Source organism: Enhydra lutris, unplaced genomic scaffold, assembly GCF_002288905.1.
Source record: "Enhydra lutris kenyoni isolate GAN:26980312 unplaced genomic scaffold, ASM228890v2 scaffoldscaffold7, whole genome shotgun sequence".
In the NCBI taxonomy this organism is placed as follows: Eukaryota; Metazoa; Chordata; class Mammalia; order Carnivora; family Mustelidae; genus Enhydra; species Enhydra lutris.
The window spans coordinates 50177-71638 of NW_019154091.1; the positions used below are offsets into that span (position 1 = coordinate 50177).

The 21462-nt window shown below is 40.6% G+C and overlaps 1 protein-coding gene across 3 annotated transcripts in view; it reads left to right on the plus strand.

The window, feature by feature from the left end:
- The window catches only part of LOC111142171 (adaptor protein, phosphotyrosine interacting with PH domain and leucine zipper 2), a 51262-nt gene extending 38420 nt beyond the window's left edge, over positions 1-12842 (plus strand). For 2 of the 3 annotated variants that reach the window (XM_022495172.1, XM_022495173.1), the window contains exons 15-21: positions 3135-3293; positions 3459-3511; positions 5076-5250; positions 9324-9360; positions 9549-9689; positions 10476-10523; positions 11762-12842. In XM_022495172.1, the coding sequence (XP_022350880.1) occupies positions 3135-3293; positions 3459-3511; positions 5076-5250; positions 9324-9360; positions 9549-9689; positions 10476-10523; positions 11762-11890 (742 nt within the window). In that variant the 3' untranslated portion in view covers positions 11891-12842. The remainder of the gene's footprint in view (positions 1-3134; positions 3294-3458; positions 3512-5075; positions 5251-9323; positions 9361-9548; positions 9690-10475; positions 10524-11761) is intronic. The other variant, XM_022495174.1, reaches the window with a different exon arrangement.
- Positions 12843-21462: the final 8620 nt, after the last annotated feature.

Sequence of the window (21462 nt, forward strand, 5' to 3'; positions counted from 1 at the left end):
TGGAAATCTGAGAGTTTCTGGTGGCTCTGCCTTCAACGCGGCTAGATGGCCTGACGTGGCTCAGTTCTCTGGGCCTCTGTCTCCTTCAATTTGTGACACAAGAAGATGCGAAACTAGGTGACCTCCCCAGTCCCTTTGTACTTCTAACACTATCTAGGGTGCCGATGTATCATTTGACTAGTATTAGTAATTAAAGGTGTGACTGGTTTTCTAAAAAAAAGTCAACCGAGACTGTGTTTGGGTTTGTAGTCTGTAGCTACAAAGTTTGTAGCTGAGATTTAATTATTCAGTAACTGATTTTTCTCCCTGTTGTAGAATAAGTAAATCACACAGAAGAATCCTGAAACAAAAAAGATCTCTAGCCAGGCAGCCGAATCAACAAAGAGACTGGGAGGGTGATGGATGTGGCTGCCAGGCGGCCCAGAGCTGTGGAGACGGTGGGGGAGGGCTCCTGTCCCTCTCAGGGCCAGCTCATTAGGAATAAAGAAATGTTTTGATGACGGGAAAGCAGCAGAGAAACTGTTTGTGGGAAGAAACTGCCACTCACTCCTAAGCAAACACCATGTGTGGCCTTCCCTCACTCTGCGGATAACACAGCTCTGATGTGCATTCTTTCCTCCAGCTGGTCCAGTACCAGTTCATTCGTGGAGTGTCTGCTCTGTGCCCCAGGCCCTGGGCCAGGTCAGAAAGCTGAGTCTTGTTGGTAAAGACCAGCAGAAGGTAAATACTTAGTTAAAATGGAGGAAAGCGCTCTGGTGTTAGAGGCGAAGGTGCTGTCACGGAGAGGCCTGCCTGTGGAGACAGTATCAGACTGAGAAGTGAACGACGAGAAGTGGCCACTCTTGCAAAGAGCCAGACTCATGCATTCCCAGTAGCAGTCTGGAGGCTGGAAGGCAGGAGAGAGCTTAGTGTGTTTGAGGAACTGAAAGGAGGCCACTGTAACCACAGTGTGGGCGCGGGGGGATCGCAGGGCAAGGTGGGGTTGGGGAGGGAGGGAGGCAGGCAGAACGGATCGCGAAGTCATGGTCAGGACCCTGGGGAGTTGTCAAAGGGTGCAGAGAGGCAGACATGGGCGTGTCAGAGAGAGTGGATCCGTTGTGTGTGATCTGAGGGCAGCTCTGGCTGCGGTGGAGGACATGGGACACAGAGCTGGGCAAGTAGGTAGAGTCAGGGACCCGTGGCAGCAGTCCGGGTGACGGCGATGGTGTCTTAACCAGGATCGTGGCAGAGGACATAAAAAGTAGCTAGCTCGGGGACTTGTTTTGGAGGGGAAATCTACTGGACTTGTGGTATAGTGAGATGTGAGTGGAAGGGATGGGACAAATCAAACGACAGCCATAGTCTGGGTTGAGCACTTGGGCAGAAGGTGGCATATTCAGGGAGTGAAAGGAGTTGGTAGTGTTCACTTCTGGACACAAGATTGAGGGACCCGCGACATAGCCCAGCAAGTGTCACGTGGTCAACGGATGACACACTTCTGGAGCACATGGGTAATCCCAGGGCTGAGTACAGTATACGAATCAGGAACTCCACGGAACGGATGTGGCCGTGGAAGAGATCGTCGAGGGAGGGAGTGTAGAAGGAGAAGACAGGAGCCTTGGACAGATTCCTGAAGAACTCCAGCATTTGTCGTAGAAGGGAAGGAACCTACAAAGCCACCAAGAAACATCAAGGAAAGTGGTGTCAGTAGGAACCGAGAAAGGAGGAGAGCTCAACTCTGCGAGCTGCTTTGATGCGGGGTGTTTGAAGCAGGACACTCTCAGGAAGCACGTGTACATCAGAGTGGGTGACATGGAGGTCACAGGTGATGCTCCCACGTGTCACTCCTATATTCAGGGTCTCTCGTGGCTCCCAATGCTGTAGACTCAAGGGCAGATCCCACCCCATGGGGTCACTGCCCTCCACACGTGGCCGCATGCTGTTGTCACTGTGTTCTCTCCCCGTAGACTCTCTGGGGAGCCAAAATCTTGGACTTACTTTTCTCTCTTTAAGCTTCTACTCCTCCCTTCCTCCAGTGCTCACCACGTACGAACTCCTGCCCTGCCTTAGAGACTGAGGGAGCTGGCAGTGAGGAGCCCTCAGAATTTCTTCCCTAGAGACCGTGCTTCCCTGTCCTGGTCACGGTGAAGCAGGGTCTCTCCTTGCAGCGATGGTCTCCACACCCATGTTGTATTTCTAGCCACTTCCCGGTCCGCGTGCTCACCTGTCAGGTGGCTAATTTAAGGTCATTTCACACAGTATATTCAGTTATTGACATATTCGAGAGAAATGAACAGAGGTATCAAGAGCCTTCCTGTGCTCCAAATAGCGTAAGAAATCAAAATATTTTGACATTCTTTGTCCCTCAAAGAAGCTTACCCTTGAGCTGGGAAGAAAGGATCATGAAGATGTGAAAAGCTAAATTACAACAGCCTGACACCGGAAGGGAGGAGTCGCGGTGGCATGTGACCAGTCGCCGTAGCGACGGTCCTCCTCTGTCCTGTCAGACGTGTCAGACGCGTGTGTGTGCACAGAGCAGAGCTCGGGGGCACGCAGACGTGCAAGCTGCCCCTGGAACTCTCAGAGAACAGCACGGGAACACACGGTGGGTCGGGGCTGGCTTGAAAGCCTTAGTAGAGGAATAGGAATTGGAGCTGGTGTTGGACAGGGGGGATTGGGATGGACAAGGAAACTAAGCAAAGTGTGGGGTAGCTCCAAGGGAGGGTGCATGGAGGAGAAAGTTAGAGCCACGTCGTGAATGCTGGGCCAAGATGTATTCAGTCTGTTAACATTTTTGAGCGCCTTCTATGTACCATGTAATAAATGGGATTTAGCTACAGCCCCTGCTCTCAAAAACCTGTCTGACAGGAAGAAAGACCTAGAGCAGTAGGTAACGTGTTAAGTAACAGAACATAACACAGAATGCTGTGCGGCAGAGCTAACTGGGGGGAGGGGTGGTCCTCAGGCTGTTTACCGAGGACTCGAATGATGTTCTGTGAAGATTTATTTGTAGAACGAGTTGAAGGATTGACTGAAATCATCCCCTTGTCCATCTGTAAAAGTCGTATCGGCATTCAACACATGTTCACTTGATTGTAAAGGCATAAATAACGCTAAATGGGATTTGATTTTTCCCTCCCTCTTTTATACCGCAGCCAGAACCCGAGAAATGTAGAGCTGGAGAATGACAAGATTGTTCCCAAAGCAGCAGTCCATGTCCCTGACGCTGATGAGCTCATCGCACCTGGAACACCCATCCAATTCGATATCGTCCTTCCTGCCACCGAATTCCTGGATCAGAACAGAGGCAGCAGGTACGGGCTAAGGGAGGCTGTCTCTGGGAGAAATGAAGGTACACTTGGGATCTCTCGTGTCGGCACCCATCTGCCAAGACTGTTGCTGTTCTGACTTCTAGTTGGAGAGTTAGTGTCCTTTTAGCCGAAAAGGTCTTGATTGTTGGACTCTGACCATTCCCCTAGGCGCATCAACCCTTTTGGTGAGACCGAGGACGAGACATTTCCAGAAGCAGAAGGTGAGTGGCTGGTTTGGTGTTCTCACTCTTTCCCCTCAGAATGACGAGTCCTTGAAGTGAGACATGAAGTCACGTTCCAGGGAGCCAGGACTTGGACTGTGAAGCAAAATTATGACCCACAGATTTGTTGCTCCCTGGAAACTCAGTAGGGCATGTGCAGCGAAGGCAGGTCTTCGATAAAAACTGAAGGGAAGTAGACAGACTTTCTACAGGTGTTGTACTGTTGGCCTCACGCACATCCTCTTGGTAGCTCTTGCGAAGAAAGCTGCTGAGGCTAAATCAGGTGTCAGGTGACTACAGAACGGACTGATAGGGGATGAAAGGGCCGCAGCAAAATGCAGTCCGGGTGAGTCACAAATAGGCGGTTCCATTTTAGCCAAAGACACACAATTTATTCTTGAATTTGAGGAGGACATGGGTGAATGGTATTTACTTTGTTCAAGTTCAGATATTTGTTACGTGACGTGCATTCTTACAGTGGAGCTGACGTAACCTTGTGCCCCAGAGAGCAGCACTTGGGTCCCAGCCGAGGCAACTTAGGAGCTACAGGTGCCGGCGAGACCTCGTTCTGACACCCCATGACTGGAGCCGAAGAATATCACTAGACTTGCCACTTCCTTAAATGTAGAAGTAGCACTTGAGAGTCGGTTCTCCTTACAGAATTAGGCAGAAGAGGGTTGGGGCGGGAGGGGGGAGAGGAAGGAAGCTAACAGGTCTGCTCAGATCTGCCCGCTGGTCTCTGGCTGACCTTCCGTATACTCCACACTGTAACTCTATAAAACTAAACTTTCAAACTTATAAAAAGTATCTTCATATGGGAGTAACTACTTACAGTTTTATATCAGTTATATTTTCCTAGTCTTTTGTTACTTAAGTTATTTTTAAGGGCAAAGACATTAATAAGGCAAGTGAGGAAAAAGTAGTCCTCTTCGTGTAAAATGGTGGATAAGCGAATTACTGTTCTTATAGGAAAAAAACCCACAAACCTTTAAACCTTGTGATCTTCCAGTTATGGCTGCGGTTACTCAGTTTGTCAGGTTTCGTCCCACTATCAGGAAGCCAGTCCTGGTTATTAGAGTCAAAGGAAGTAGCGGATGGGACGTCCTCACAGCCCTTCAGTAACACACGATGTGCGTGAACCGACTGAGTCCCAGCATCAGGTCTTCCGTTCTTTAGATTTTCTCCTTTAAGAGGACTTTATCAAGGGCCAAAGTACTGCATTTTCTGTTGTCTGAGTGGAGACACTCGTATTTTCAGAGAAAAGATGCATCTAGTGACACCTACGTTAGTCACCTAAGTTTTCGTGCCGGAAGGATGTTCTTGTGGTTCTGCCGTCTCATTGTGTAGATGCAGTAAGAGGTGCTTGTCTAGTCGGATGAAGTAATTCCAGAGAGACCAGATGCGGACAGCAGGAGGCTCTGGGCTTTGGCAGTGCGGGTTTGTTGAGAAGCTGGGTGGGAAGCTGTGTGTGGGAGGTTTCCAGCGGGTTCTCCAACCCGCCCCTCTGAGGGGTGCACCCAGCAGGAAGCGAGTGTGCTCCTGAGCAGAAAATGCTGTCTTGCAGATTCCCTTTTGCAACAGATGTTTATAGTTCGGTTTCTGGGATCAATGGCAGTTAAAACAGACAACACTACCGAAGTGATTTATGAAGCAATGAGACAAGTACTGGCCGCTCGGGCTATTCACAACATCTTCCGCACGACGGAGTCCCACCTGATGGTCACCAGTCAGACTCTGAGGTATGTTGTTTCGTTTCAGACTTCTCACAACTTTATCCGATTGCCCACGCAAGGCACATTTACTCATCTAGAATGTTCACACTAAGAGTATTTGATCGGAGTATGTGAGGATGTCACTCTCGTTTCTGCCCTACTCGTTTTTACAGTTGGATTTTATAAGACACGTTGGGTAGAAGGTGCTCCCCTAAGTAACTGATCCCTTCCGAAATTTAGTGGTGACTGAATCCTACTGTTCATAAAGACGTCGTCACTCAGGAGTTGCTCCGTGTATCTCAGGGCTTGGAAAAGAAAGAGTTTGCTCCTTTCTGAATATACTGTTTATAAAAGTTAACAGTGAAAACAGAACACGAACCTGCCCGAAATGACTAGACCACCACAAATACAGTCTGATGAGTATCTGTTGGGGGGAAAATAAAGATACCAAGTGCTGTTACCAACATTACTCGGGGTCTCAGGTGGTAAGATGGATACGAGCAACAGCAGAGGACAGCCACACCATGGTTCGCATCAGCTTCCGCACGAGCCGCACCGTCCACTATCGTGTCCACATGCATCACTTGAAACAGAATTGAAGTTTGAGCTGAATGTTTTAAATGTAAAAAACAATAAATTTCTAAGACCTCATACAAACCCTCCCAAAATGCAAAATATCTCAACTTTTATATTAATAACATGTCTAGCTAGTATGAGTTTAGACCTTGTAGATTAAATAAAGTACATTATTTCACCTGTTTCACTCTTTGATGTGGCTGCTAGAAAATTTTATATTATGTATGAAGCTTACATTTGATTTCTCTGAGACGACAGCACTGCTTTAGAGCCAGAATTTCTAGGTTTACCTCTGGCTTTGGTGTTTGTTAGTTGTATGACCTGGGCAAGTTTTCCTCTCTGTGCATTGGTTTCTTCAGCTATAAGATGAAAATAACCATATCTATACCTCATTATGTTGTCATGAGGAGTAAATGAGTTAATACACATAAAATATTTACAACCACAACTGACATTATGGAAAGTTCTCAGTTAAATGTTAGCTTCAAAAAAGTTAACTGGGACTTTGTTAAATATCAGAATATAGTGTCTTCCATTCATTAAAATCAGTCCTTTTCATTTATTAAAAACCTTATACTGAGAATAAGTTTCTTACAAATAAAACCTTGTATTTCCTTATTTAGAACTTTTCTCCAAGTGTGTCCTGCACTTTTTATGGGCACTGGCTTACTGTTCTTATAATCTTCACCAAAAATGTCAAGAGTAAATACATGTAAAAGCATTGTGAAAAATGACAGTACATCCAAGAACACTATCAAAGTACAAGGACAATCCACAGAATGGGAGAAAATATTTGCAAGTCATGTATTTAATAGAAGTATATGTTCAGAATATATAAGGAACCCTTATAAGAATCAACAAAAAGACCAAAAAACAAAAAATGGACAAAGGACCTGAATAGACATTTCTCCAGAGGAGATATACAAATGGCCAACAAGCACATAAAAAGATGCTGTGTCATTAGTTATTAGGGAAATGCAAATCAGGTCCACAAGGAGGCATCACTTCATACTCACTAGGATGGCTGTAATTTTTTTTTTTTTAAAGGAAAATAACAGGTATTAGTAAGGATGTGAAAAAATCGGAATCTGTCGCTGGTGGGAATTGTTAAGACAGTTCAGCCATTCCGGGGAAAAGTCTGGCAGTTCCTCCATGAGTTAAACCTAGAATTCCACTCCTGGCAGATACCCAAAAGAACTGAAAACAAGTGTTCAGATAAAAATATGTATGCATGTTTGCAATTCATGATAGCTAATAAAGTAGAAACAATCCAGATGTCTGTCAACAAATTTTTACCCAAAATGTGGTATTTTACATATAGTCGAGTATGATTCAGGCTTAAAGAAGAATGAAGTCATGACACGTGGTACAACATTGTTGAACCCTGAAAACATTCTGCTAAGTGAAAGAAGTCAGACGTGAGGGTCAGCTGTTTTGTATGAACATTTACATGAAAGGTCCGCGGTAGGCAAATCCAAAGACAGAAAGCAGGTTACTGGTTGCCAGAAGCCGAGAGGGAAGGAATGGAGGAGGGGGACTCCTTAATGGGTTTGGAGCCTCCTCGTGAGGTGATGAAGATGGTTTAGGAGCCTGAGAGCGGTAATGGTTGTACAGTGTGGTAAACGGACGAAATGTCAACAGTGGTCAGTTTTATGTCGGGTATATTTTACCGCAGTATACGCACACATATCCCTGAACTGGAATTCATGTTTTGAGACAATTTAGAAGTCCCACAGAAAATCTGATTTTTTTTTTTTTAAGATTTTATTTATTTATTTCACAGAGAGCGAGACAGCGAGAGAGGCAACACAAGCAGAGGGAGTGGGAGAGGGAGAAGCAGGCTTCCAGCAGAGCAGGGAGCCTGATGCGGGGCTCAATCCCAGGACCCTGGGACCATGACCCAAGCTAAAGGCAGACGCTTAACGACTGAGCCACCCAGGCACCCAGAAAATCTGATACTAAAAGGCAAATCCATGTTACCTGATTTAGACAGCAATCTCTTTAAGTTACTCAGAAAATATGTTTTAAGTTTCTATTTATGAAAAAATTTTACAAAATACCTAAGTAAGGGAACTTAGCCCAATTTGAGGGAACTTGTTTATGATGTATATTTTTTAAATCTTTAAATTCATGTTCATTAATAGGGACATAAATAAAAAATAACATTTATTTAGCTTTGTAGATTACTACAAATTCCATACACATTTTCTCCTTGCCTTCACCACCTCTTTCAAGTGGGGGGGTTCTTATCCCCATTTTACAGCTGAGGCAGTTCTGAGAAGTCAGGGTGACCTGCACAAGACCACGGCTGAGCAGCCAGGTTAGAGACCTGATTATAAAGCTGATGCTTTCACAAGTGTAACTGCATATATTTCCGACTGTAACCAGTGGGGGAGAGAACCGCTTTGCTGAGGTAGAACTCCCAATACAGTTCACCCATTCAGAGTGTTTTTAATATATTCATAATTGTGCAGCCATCACCACAGTTTCGACATCTTCATTATCCCCAAAGAAAACCATAGCCATTAGCACCCGTTCCCTTTACCTTGAAACCCCCCAAGCCTGCAGCAGCCATTAGCCGCTCATCTTCTGTGTCTATAGATTTGCCTATTTGGAACATTTCATATAAATGGAATCGTAACTTTTTTTTTAACACAATACATTTTTTTTGCTTTTACGCACAGAATTTATAGCCTATTAGCAATAGATAATACCACATTTAGAAAGTAGAAATTCGTGTATATATATATATGATAGCAATAGATTCTGTAATCTAGTGTATTTTCCTAGCTACATCAACCTGATTATTAGGTGCTGCGAGTGCCATTCAAGATACATCTAGAACAGCTCCATAAATAGTACTTCCCACACCCAAACTGACATAGAATAGTTTTGTTAAAATCTATTCACTATTCTCTTACCCCATATTTAAAAAAAAAAAAAAAAAAAAGATGTATATCAAACACTTCAAAGGAAAACCCGTAGTCAGTAAATGGCTGTTGAGCAGCCGACTGTACAGGATATGGCCCATGCATATAGGGAACTATAATGCTGCCTTTCTGGATAAGCACTGAAATGTGAAATTGTCGGGGCACCTGGGTGGCTAGTTGGTTAAGCAGATCTGCCTTCCACTCGGATCACGATCTCAGGGTCCTGGGATCGAGTCCTGCATCAGGGTCCTTGCTCAGCGGGAGCCTGCTTCTCCCTCTGCGTGCCGCTCCACCTGCTTGTGCTCTCTCCGAGAAATAAAATCTTTAAAAAAAAAAAAATGGGAAATTTTCTATTATCTTTTTCCATGAAGATACACACTGAGCTTTAACTACTCAGGTTCCACAGAGCCAGGAACCATGGCACGTCCTCCCTTTGGACAGTCACATGGAGCCGTGTCGCCTTGCCCTCAGCCAGGCCTTCTGTTTTCATATTTGAAGTGTACTTGTGTGATTTCATTCTGAACGTCTGTAGATGCTTCTAAGAATATAAGCGTATCCAGCTTGTGTGATATAATGACTCTCTTCAAATTTCAGGTTGATAGATCCTCAGACTCAAGTAACGAGAGCCAATGTAAGTACCACGTGCTCACTGACTTTAGCAGTTATTCCTTAATTCAAAGTAGGCACTTCACCGATCTTGCCAAATTTAATGCCTGTCTTCTAGTAGTGCGCTCTTCCCATGATGTTTTCCCCGGAGAACGACTGGTTTGGTTTTGCGTAACAGTTGTGCGATATTCGGTCTGTTCCTGTTATTTCCAGTTTGAACTCACCAGCATTACCCAGTTCGCGGCTCATCAAGAGAACAAAAGACTGGTTGGCTTCGTGGTCCGCACGCCTGAATCCACCGGTGGAGAGGCTCTGAGCACATACGTTTTTGAAAGCAACTCAGAAGGCGAAAAGGTCTCATTTTTTTCATCTTAAGATTCCCTAACCTCTCTGTCCAGATACTTACAGGGGTTTTTGCACCATCCCCTGGATATTTAGTTGACTGTTCCTTGTTTCCTACTGAGGAGGTTAGAGGATACCTCTAGGAAGGCCCCACTGAAAGAAAACCAGCTAGAATACAGTTTCCCTGTGGAAAATGCATGTCGTCCTCAACAGAGTGATGAAGAATGTTAGTGGTGGGATACAGTTGTTTAGAAGAGATATCAGGAAATGTTAAAAAAGCAATTGCCTTCAAGTTTGTTCTTTCTTTTAAAAAAATTAAAGCAAAAGTTACAATGGAGAAAATCTAGTCTCAGAGCAAACCAAGGAAACAGACATCAGGAAACTCTTCGCCTTTGGTATGAAAAATTTTATGATGGTATTTGCTACTTAGTATTAATCAAAATTAATCAGCTCTTCTTTCAGCAAACACCTATTTGCTACTGTGTGCATGAACATGTGGTAGCTGAGTGTGATTTCGAGAGAAAGGAATAAAGTATTCCATTAAGAATTTTAAGCATCGGAGTGACTTCAGTTGCCACTGAACCTGGACATTTTTGTTGTGCACAAATGGGCAACAGGAGACCAGGAGAGGTGGACACTAATGTTCAGAACCCCATGTGATGAGTCGCCTACAGCCAAGTCCTCGGTCCCCACACTGAAAGGAGCAGTGACCTCACTGTACTTCCACAGTCACATTTTCCCCCTAAAGTTCTTTATCCTTTTCTACCTTTGCCAAACACTACTCTTCTTGTCTTGCAGATATGTTATGCTATTAATTTGGGAAAAGAAATCATTGAGGTTCAGAAGGTAAGGTGCCTTTTAGTGCTGTTTTTAACAACTGCTCCAAATCTCTCTACATACTAAGATTTCTCTCAAAAAGAGCAAGGATGTTCACTAGGCAGTGTGGCCAAATTTGAGATTTCCTTTTAAGCATTCTGACCACCAGACTTGCTAGAGGTCCAATGTCACTGGTAACCCATGTGGAGTTCTTAATAATCACTGCTACAATCCTGCTTTATATTATCAGTTTTGTGCTTGCTACTGTTGTCTAGATATTCTTTCTTTCAAATTAAGATGGTAGAAACTTTAAGTATCTACCATATGCTCAAGGGTCTTGTCCCTGAGAGCACGGACAGATCTCACCTGAAAATGTACTAGACATGAAGATTCCCACACGTCCCAGTCTGTCAGCTACTTACAGTCTTTCATTCACCAAACAAATTTTGAGAGCCATGTTTGGACAAAAAAAACCTTGGAATTACAGCTGTAATTAAGACAGTTCTGGTTCCTCCCCAGAAGGCTTCTAGTTTAGCATTGTCCAGAACTTTAATAATGGAAATGACCTATACCTGCACTGTTTAATATGCAGACTGAATGTAGCTAATGTGACTGAGGAACTGGATTTTTAAGTTTTAATTTAAGCAGTAACATACAGTTAGTACTGTATGAGCAGTTCCAGTCTGTTGCGGGAGGGTAGGAAGGCCGAGGACTAACACCAATATACATGAAAGAGTAGCAAGAAGCACAAGTGAGTATTTTACGATATATTTCAGGGGTTTCTATAAAGGGCAAGATAGTAAAGCTTTTACGCTTACATCTGTTGCAGCTACTCCTCAGCAATTGTAACACAAAAGCAACCAAATAAAGTATGTAAATGAATGGCTGTGTTCCAATAAAATTTTACTTATAAAAACAGGCAATGAGCCCAGATGACCATAATTTGACAACTCTTGGTATAGCGTGAAAGAGAGAGAAAAGCTAAAGACCTAGAAGACAAAGGTCTTATAAGTTCCTCTCTGGATTCTTTCTGGAAAGACAGTTATGATTTGTGTGAACAATATTTTGGCTGAAAAGAAAACCTTGCTCTAGATTCTAGAAATAATACAATTGAGTTTTTTCGGAGAAGCAAGGAGACTAACCTGAAGGCACACATAACAGAAGGAGTGAGGCTAGATTACAGGACATCACGAATGCCAAGCCCACAGGGGTTCTTAAGTGCATTTTAAGCATTTTCTTTTCTCCTTCTTAAACTCCCCTAACTTCAGGATCCAGAAGCGTTGGCTCAGTTAATGCTGTCCATACCACTAACCAATGACGGAAAATATGTACTGTTAAACGAGCAACCAGATGATGGAAGTCCAAGTGAAAATAGAGGCGCAGAATCTGAAGCATAACTCTCTTGGGCCTTTGGGGGAAGAGCACCCAGGAAGGAGAGCTACCTCCTTAAGGGTTTTCAACTTCTCTGATATACAGGCCCATGACCTGGTTTCAGAATGCTGACAATCGCTTGTGGAATGTCCTCTGGATGCCTTGATACTGAGAGATGGGAGGGAAACAGTTCGAAATGGTTGACAACATTCCTACCCATCTACAAATGTTATTTTAGGTGCTTTGTGGTAAGTCTTTTTCTTAGATTGTGTTGTTCAGCGCTCAGAATGAAAATTAATGAAAAAATGCATTGTTCACTTTATTCAAATGTCATCTCTTCAGTTTCCAGTACCCTTTTTTAAAAATGGCAAAAACCTAGATTTATAATTTGATAAACACTAAATATTTCCTATTAATATAATCTATTTTTGTATTTTACTTAATGAGCTTTAAGTGCCTGTCACTCTGGAAATTGTGTATTTATAATCAAACTTATCTCACATTTGGACCTAATAGCATTAATTTGTGCAGTTAGGTGACATGCCCTGCTTTGAGGCCTGAGCACTAGCAAAAATGCAGGTCTAGTTTGGATAATTTTTCCAGACATGCAATAAAAAGACTAGCAGATGAGTACCACAAAAGATGTTCGATTTTACATTGGAAACTTAAGAACCAGCATTCACAAGTTTACAGGCCTTTAGATATTTTTAGTGGTGGACAGAGTGAAGCTCTACCAGTTCCTGATTCCTCTGAGCCAGACCCTCCTCAAGGAAGGGACCAATTAATTTTAAAACTCACTTGAAGCACGGCTGGTTGTGGGGCTTGGTACAAAGTTCCTGTTTCCACCTCTACCTATGAAATAAGTATAATGGTCTTGAATTGGCACAGTGTGTTTAATTATAACCAAGTTCAACAGAGTATCACTGTCTTTGTAATAAATTAACCTAGCAATAAATGCTAGCAAGTAAAAACTATCATTCTGTTTCTCTCGTTTTTTTTCTTTGAATGGTTATTTTCTGGATTAATAGAACAATTTTCTAATCCAAAATTGCTATAGGGTCATCTATACTATGTATACACCATTAGAGACAAAGTGAACTGATCTAAGCCAGCAGGAGAAATACCATGAAATTATTAGTTCAGTGTTAGCTAATACCTTACAAAAATTTGTATATCATAACTACATTAAATTAGTAAGTTCTCTGATAGGTGGCAAGAGGCATAGTCCCCTGAATTTTTTTCTTGTTTAGCATTGTTCATGGTGGGAGGGAAGAATCTAATCATGAACAATATTGTTAGAAACTACTTTTTCATTAACGTAACTTTTAAAAAACTTGTGGCTTAGTTAAGCCACAAAGCATGCAAATGATAAGGGGAAAAAAAAAAGCCTGAAATCCAGTACATTGAAACTACTTAAAAAACCATAGGGGAGAAAAACATCATAGAGAATGAAAACACAAAATTAACTGAGCTTATTAAGCAAGCACAGATGACCAATAAAAAATGCTACCCAGAATATATAAAATACATTAAAAACAAAACAGAAAAAGTCAGAAAAGCATTTCATAGAATAAAAATAAAAGGATTTCTGAACGGAAATATATTCAATTTCCTATTATAATCAAGGAAATGCATATTAAAACCACTGCAATATTATATATTCACCAGATGGTAGAAATGTGGCTGTTGGTGGGGATGGAGTGATGGGGAACCTCCTCCACTGCTGGGATGGAAGAAGCCGGGTATTGTAGCCATTGCTCTTGTACTTGGCCCTGCTACCTAGCAGATTCACTTGTGGGTAAAAACATGGAGAAATTCTTAACACATATACAATAAGTTACAGTAGCCCTGTTCATAGTATACCAAATTTGGAAATGACCCACATGTATCAACCGAATATTAGAGAAGTAAAACTAAATGAACTATAGCTATCATGCATCAACATGGATGGATTTCAGAAACAAGTCCTACAAACTACACAGTAAGAATCCTTTTATATTAATTATTTAAAAACAGGCAAACCACCACCATGTTGTTTAGAAAAATACAGAGAGGTTATGACACTAGAGAAAAGGAAGGAATAGTTACCACCAAAACTCTGCATATTATGGCTTCCTCTGGAGTGGAAAGGGGAGCTGAGAGCTGAGGAGGAACAATGGGAGCATCTGAGGTGGGAGCAACTGGCTTTGAACCTACATGGTGGCTACTGAATTGTTCTGTTTTTATTCTCCATATAGTACATACATATTATATACTCTTTTGCATGTTATGTATTTTTAAGTAATTTTAAAATTTAGAAAAAGTAGATAACTTCCCCTTTCTTTAAATTTACCAAACGAAAGCACAATGAAAAATTAAGTGTCCTATAAATGAAACGTGGGAGGGTGGAAAAACGGGACCTTTTTCTTAGCCAGCTATTCACACCAATTTTCATTTCCCAGCATTGCCTCTGGCTGTTAGCTACCTGTCAGACTACCTTTTTTTAAGAAGTGCAAGACTTAGGATACTAAATGAGAAAAATATGCAGCCAAGAATACTATATCCAGCTAGGCTGTCATTAAAAATAGAAAGAAATAAAAAGCTTTCAGAATAAACAGAAACAAAGAATTTGCAACCACCAAACCAGCCCTACAAGAAATACCGAAAGGGGTCCTCTAACCAGAGAGAGGCCCTAAAAGTAACACAGATCAGAAAGGAACAGAGACAATATACAGTAACAGTCACCTTGCAGGCAATACAGTGACACTAAATTCGTATCTTTTAATAGTTACACTGAATGTAAATGGGCTAAATGTCCCAATCAAAAGACACAGGGTATCAGAATGGATAAAAAAACAAGACACATCATTATGCTGTCTGCAAGAAACTCATTTTAAACCCAAAGACACCTCCAGATTTAAAGTGAGAGGGTGGGAAAACCATTTACCATGCTAATGGGCATCAAAAGGAAGCTGTGGTGGCAATCCTTTTATCAGACAAATTAGATAGGAAACCAAAGATTATAATAAGAGATGTATCATACTTAAAGGGTCTATCCAACAAGAAGATTTAACAATTATAAATACTTATGCCCCTAACATAAGAGCAGCGAATTATATAAGCCAGTTAATTTAAAAAAATCAAACACATCAATAATAATAATAGGGGACTTAGCAACCCCCTCACTGAAGTGGACAGATCATCAAAAAGATCAACAAGGACAAGTTGGTGCAGCCACTCTGGAAAACAGTGTGGAGATTCCTTAAGAAATTAAAAATGGAGCTTCCCTATGACCCTGCAATTGCACTACTGGGTATTTACCCCAAAGATACAGATGTAGTGAAAAGAAGGGCCATCTGTACCTCAATGTTCATAGCAGCAATGGTCACAGTCACCAAACGGTGGAAAGAGCCAAGATGCCCTTCAACAGACAAATGGATAAAGAAGAAATGGTCCGTATATACAATGGAGTATTATGCCTCCATCAGAAAGGATGAATACCCAACTTTTGTTATCAACATGGACAGGACTGTAAGAGATTATGCTGAGTGAAATAAGTCAAGCAGAGAGAGTCAATTATATGGTTTTACCTACTTGTGGAGCATAAGGAATAACATGGAGGGCATTGGGAGATGGAGAGAAATGAGCTGGGAGAAATTGGAGGGGGAGACAAAGCATGAGAGACGTGGACTCTGAGAAACAAACTGAGGGTTTTGGGGGGGTGAGCCTGGTGGTGGGTATTATGCAGGGCACGTATTGCATGGAGCACTGGGTGTGGTGCATAAACAATTCTGGAACACTGAAAAGAAAAAAGATCAACAAGGAAATAAGGGCTTTAAATGACACGCTGGACCAGTGTTCACTGGACTGTGAAGTCTATCAACTTCACAGATATATTCAGAACATTTCATCCCAAAGCAACAGAATACACATTCTTTTCTAGTGCACATGGAACATTCTCCAGAATAGATCACATCCTGGGTCACAAATCAGGTCTCAACCAGTACCAAAAGACTGGGATCATTTCCTGAATATTTTTGGACCAAAATGCTTTGAAACTTGAACTCAATCACAAGAGTAAAGTTGGAAAGAACTCGAATATGTGGACGCTAAAGAGCATCCTACTAAGGAATGAATGGGTCAACCAGGAAACTAAATAACTTTAAAAATTCATGTAAACAAATGAAAATGAAAACATAACTTCAAAATCTTTGGGATGCAGCAAAAATGGTCCTAAGACAAAAGTATATAGCAATACAAGCCCTTCTCAAGAAACAAGAAGTCTCAAATACGCACAACCAAACCCTATACCTAAAGGAGCTGGAGAAAGAACAGCAAATAAAGCCTAAACCCAGCAGGAGAAGGGAAATCATAAAGATCAGAGCAGAAATCAATGAAACAGAAACCAAAATAACAGTAGAACAGATCAATGAAACTAGGAATTGGTTCTTTGAAAGAATTAATAGTAAGACTGGTAAACACCTGGCCAGACTTTATCAAAAAGAAAAGAAAGGAGAGATCACAACCAACACCAAAGAAATACAATTATACAACATTATGAACAACTATATGCCAACAAATTAGACAATCTGGAAGAAATGGATGCATTCCTAGAGACATATAAACTACCAAAACTGAACCAGGAAGAAATGAAAACCTGAACAGACCCAAAACCAGAAAGGAAATTGAAGCAATAATCAAAAATCTCCCAAAAAAACAAGAGCCCAGGGCCAGATGGCTTCCCAGTGGAATTCTACCAGACGTTTAAAGAATACCTATTCTTCTGAAACTGTTCCAAAAAAGAGAAATGGAAGGAAAACGTCCAAACTCGTTTTATGAGGCCAGCATTCCCTTGATCCCAAAACCAGTTAAAGACCCCATCAAAAAGAATAGTACACCAATATCCCTGATGAACATGGATGCAAAAATTCTCACCAAAATACTAGCCAATAGGATTCAACAGTACCTTAAAAGGATTATTCACCACGACCAAGTGGGATTGATTCTGTAATTCTCCTTTTGCAGCCACATGCAGCAATACTCTCAATAGATGCAGAAAAAGCATTTGACAAAGTACAGCATCCTTTCTGAATTGAAACTCCTCGCAGTATAGGGATAGAGGATACATGCCTCAATATCATAAAAGCCATCTATGAAAAACCCACAGCGAATATCTTCTCAGTGGAGAAAAACTGAGAGCTATTTCCCTAAGGTGAGGAACACGGCAGGGATGTCCACTATCACCACTGCTGTTCACATAGTACTAGAAGTCCTAACCTCAGCAGACAACAGAAAGAAATAAAAGGCATCCGAATCAGCAAAGAAGAAGTCAAACTCTCACTCTTTGCAGATTATATACTTTATGTAGAAAATGCAAGACACTCCACCCCAAAACTGTGAGAACTCATACAGGAATTCAGTAGTGTCGGGATATAAAATCAATGCACATATGGTGAGTGCTGTGAAGTATGTAAACCTGGCGATTCACAGACCTGTACCCTGGGGCTAATATTACATTATATGTTAATAAAAAATTAAAAATTTTAAAAAAGAAATTAATAAAAATAAAATCCTGTGGTATTAAAATAAAAAAAATCAATGCACAGAAATCAGGTTCATTTCTATATAACAGCAATGAGAAGAAAGAGAAATTAAGGAGTCAATCCCATTTACAAATGCACCCAAAACCATAAGATACCGAGGAATAAATCTAACCAAAGAGGCAAAGAATCTGTACTCAGAAAACTATGGAATACTCATGAAAGAAACTGAGGAAGACACAAAGAAATGGAAAAACATTCCAAGCTCATGGACTAGAAGAACAAATATTGTGAAAATGTCTATGCTACCTAGAGCAATCTACACATTTAATGGAATCCCTATCAAAATACCATCAACATTTTTCAGAGAGCTGGGAGAAATAATCCTAAAATTTGTATGGAACCCCAAAAGACCCCGAATAGCCAAAGGATGCTGAAAAAGAAAAGCAAAGCTGGTGGCATCACAATTCCAGACTTCAAGCTCTATTACAAAGCTGTAATCACCAAGACAGTATGGTACTGGCACAAGAACAGACACATAGATCAGTGGAACAGAACAGAGAACACAGAAATGGACCCGTTGACCTATGGTCAACTTATCCTCGACAAAGGAGGAAAAAATATCCAGTGGAAAAAAGTGTCTTCCACAAATGGTGTTGGGAAAATTGGACAGCTATATGCAGAAGAATGAAACTGGACCATTTCCTTATACACAAAAATAGACTCAAAATGGATGAAAGACCTAAATGTGAGAAAGGAATCCATCAAAATCCTTGAGAACACAGGCAGCAACCTCTTTGACCTCAGCCACGGCAATTTCTTCCTAGATACATGGCCAAAGGCAAGAGAAGCAAGGTAAAAATGAACTACTGGGACTTAAGATAAAGTTTTTGCACAGCAAAAGAAACAGTCAACAAAACCAAAAGATAACAGACAAAATGGGAGAAGATATTTGCAACTGACCTATCAGATAAAAGGCTAGTATCCAAATATGAAGAACTTACCAAACTCAACACCCAAGCAACAAATAATCCAATCAAGAAATAGGCAGAAGGCATGAGCAGACATTTCTGCAAAGAAGACATCCAAATGGCCAACAGACACATGAAAAAGTGCTGAACATCACTCTGGCTTCAGGGAAATAAAAATCAAAACCACGAGATACCACCTCACAATGACCCCACAATGCCCAAAACAGCCAAACTATGGAAAGAGCCTAGATGTCCATTAACAGATACAGAAGATGTGGGGTACACACACACACACACACACACACACACACACACACACACACACACCATGGAATATTATGCAGCCATCAAAAAATGAAATCTTGCCATTTGCAATGAGATGGATGGAAGCAGAGGGTATTATGCTAAGCAAAATTAAGTCAATGTGGAATTTGAGAAACAAGGCAGAGGATCATAGGGGAAGGGAAGGAAAAATGAAAGAAGACAAAACCAGAGAGGGAGACAAACCATAAGAGACTCAATCTCAGGAAACAAACTGAGGGTTGCTGGAGTGGGGAAGGGTGGGAGGAATGGGATGGCTGGATGACAGACATTGGGGAGGGTATGTGCTATGGTCAGCACTGTGAATTGTGTAAGACTGATGAATCACAGACCTCTACCCCTGAAACAAACAGTATATCATTATGTTAATAAAAAAATAAAAATTAAAAAATTAAGAAAAAAATGAAGTGTAAGACTTCCACTGGCTACACTTAGCTGGGCCATTTAAAAAGGAATAGTTTTTATGAGACCCACTCAGAGTCACATACTGTTTATCTTCAAACTTTTCCACCTAAAAGTAATAAGAGTAAAGTTAATTATATGCCAAGTGCATTTCTGTCTATGAGTAATGCTAATAGCTAGCATTTTCAGTAGTTACTGTTTCCTGACCTATAAAGTGCTTTACACAAATTAACTCTCAGTCTATGAGCTTTATACTATTAGGCTACTTTATGCCTTAGAAAATGAAGCACAGAGAGGCTAAGAACCTGCTGGTAGGCACCAAATCAGGATATGAATCAGTCTGGCTCCAAAGTCTATGCTTCTATCGGTTCTGTGACATACAGCACAAACCAGAGACTGCAAGTGCTTTTCTCATCAAGTATATAAACCTTCGAAGATTATTCTGATATTCAGTAATTGTATCAACTTAAAGTTAGCATCTCTAATGCCTTGTTAACCTTTTGTGCCCATTCTGAAATGATTAAATACTATAATATAGATAGGTGTTTCTGGATATAAAAGTGTTAACCTCCCCCCCTCACCTTAATGATGAGGCATTGCTTAAAAAAAAAAAAAAAAAAGATGAGGCATTACTAAAGAATGTTTTACTACACAAAGACCTTACACAGAGAATGTATAGCCCTTTAAAATGATCCCAGAATTATGACATCACATCTACACTGATCAGAAGATAAATTTCAACTCCACTGATGAAGGTAACTCCATTAATGGGAACAACTAGACTATCAGGTAAACTGGGCTTTACAGTAAAGACAGGCAAACAGAGTAGCCATATATTTGCCCAAATCGACTTGGTATACACTATACATAAGAACTTTTTGTATAAACTAAGCATTAACTTTGCCATCACTGTCTGAGTTCACAGCATGATGGTCCTTTAATCTCTAAAGATGTCCACTTATTCTGGATTCCTTTTTTTTTTTAATCTGAAATCTCTAATAACATGTTTAAGTCTTCCTAACATCTAAAAACTTGAAATTGTAGTGTTAAAAAATCTTTCTTAAAAGGAATACATCAGTATGAAACTTCAAACTTTAGCTGGGAAAAAAACATAGAATTATTAAAATTAGTTAAAATCTATCTTTTTGCATTTATCCATCAAAGAGTAACATGATATATGTGATGGTATCATCCCATCATTCCCCCAGTCTTACAGATTTATTACCTCAGAAGAGTAAAGGAGCAGCAATCAGACTTTACCAAGAACAATTTCTCCAGTGTAGTACAGCTGATCCTTGAACAACACGGAGGTGAGGGGCACCAACCCCTCAGGCAGTCAAATATCTGTATGTAACTTTTGACTCCCCAAAAACTTAACTAAGAGCCTACTGTTGATGGAAGCCTTACAATGAACACATATTGTATATGTTATCTGTATCACATCCTATGTTCATACAATAAAGTAAGCTAGAGAAAATGCTATTAAAATATTAAGGAAGAGAATACACATTTATCATACTATACTGTATTTATTTTTGAAAACTGCATGTAAGCAGACCCACACAGTTTAAACCCAGACTGTTCAAGGGTCAACCGTATTTAAAAGGCTTGTGTCTCCTATCTCCAGTATAATATTTAAAAGGCTCCCATTTATTATTGCCATTTCAATTCAACTCATGTTTTGCAAATGGCACTAGTTATTTCTAACATTAAACACTGTAAACCAAGGATCCCTTCCCAGGATAAGGATTTAAGATTAAACATTCATATGGGTTCTTTTTATTTGAAAATAGCAAGCACCAGAAGAATCAAAAATGTACAAAGGAAAGTATGAGTTCTTCACCTGGGATACACGAAGAGGAACCAATACCAATTTTATACTTGAAATTTCTGGCTATGTACATGCAAGGATTTTTTTTAGAAATAGATTCCCTATATTTTATTAAAGGGAACTCCAAAAAGGTTAATGTTAAGAAGTACTGGTATAAGACATTCAATTTTGAACATAAACATCCAGGGGAAGTAAATTTTTGAAATTGTATTTATTAATGTTTTATTATACATATTTTCTTAGAATTAGGGGAGGGGGAAGCCCCACTCAAGTGAGGTAACAAACTTGCCATCCTTTACAAAACTTAATTAGAACTGACAAAGTTATGGTTAGTCCTTAATTCCTGAGGATTTGAATATTGAATTTTTTTGTGAATTTACAACAAATGTTCAAACTAATTTTAAATTACAATATGTCTGAAAACAATATTTAACAATAATATGTTAGCAAAGAAAACCATCATCTAAATGTGTGGATTGACTGGTGTGAAACACTCAAGCCCTATTGCTCTGCACTTAAATAACATTTAAGTATGCTTAATCTTTCCAGAGATT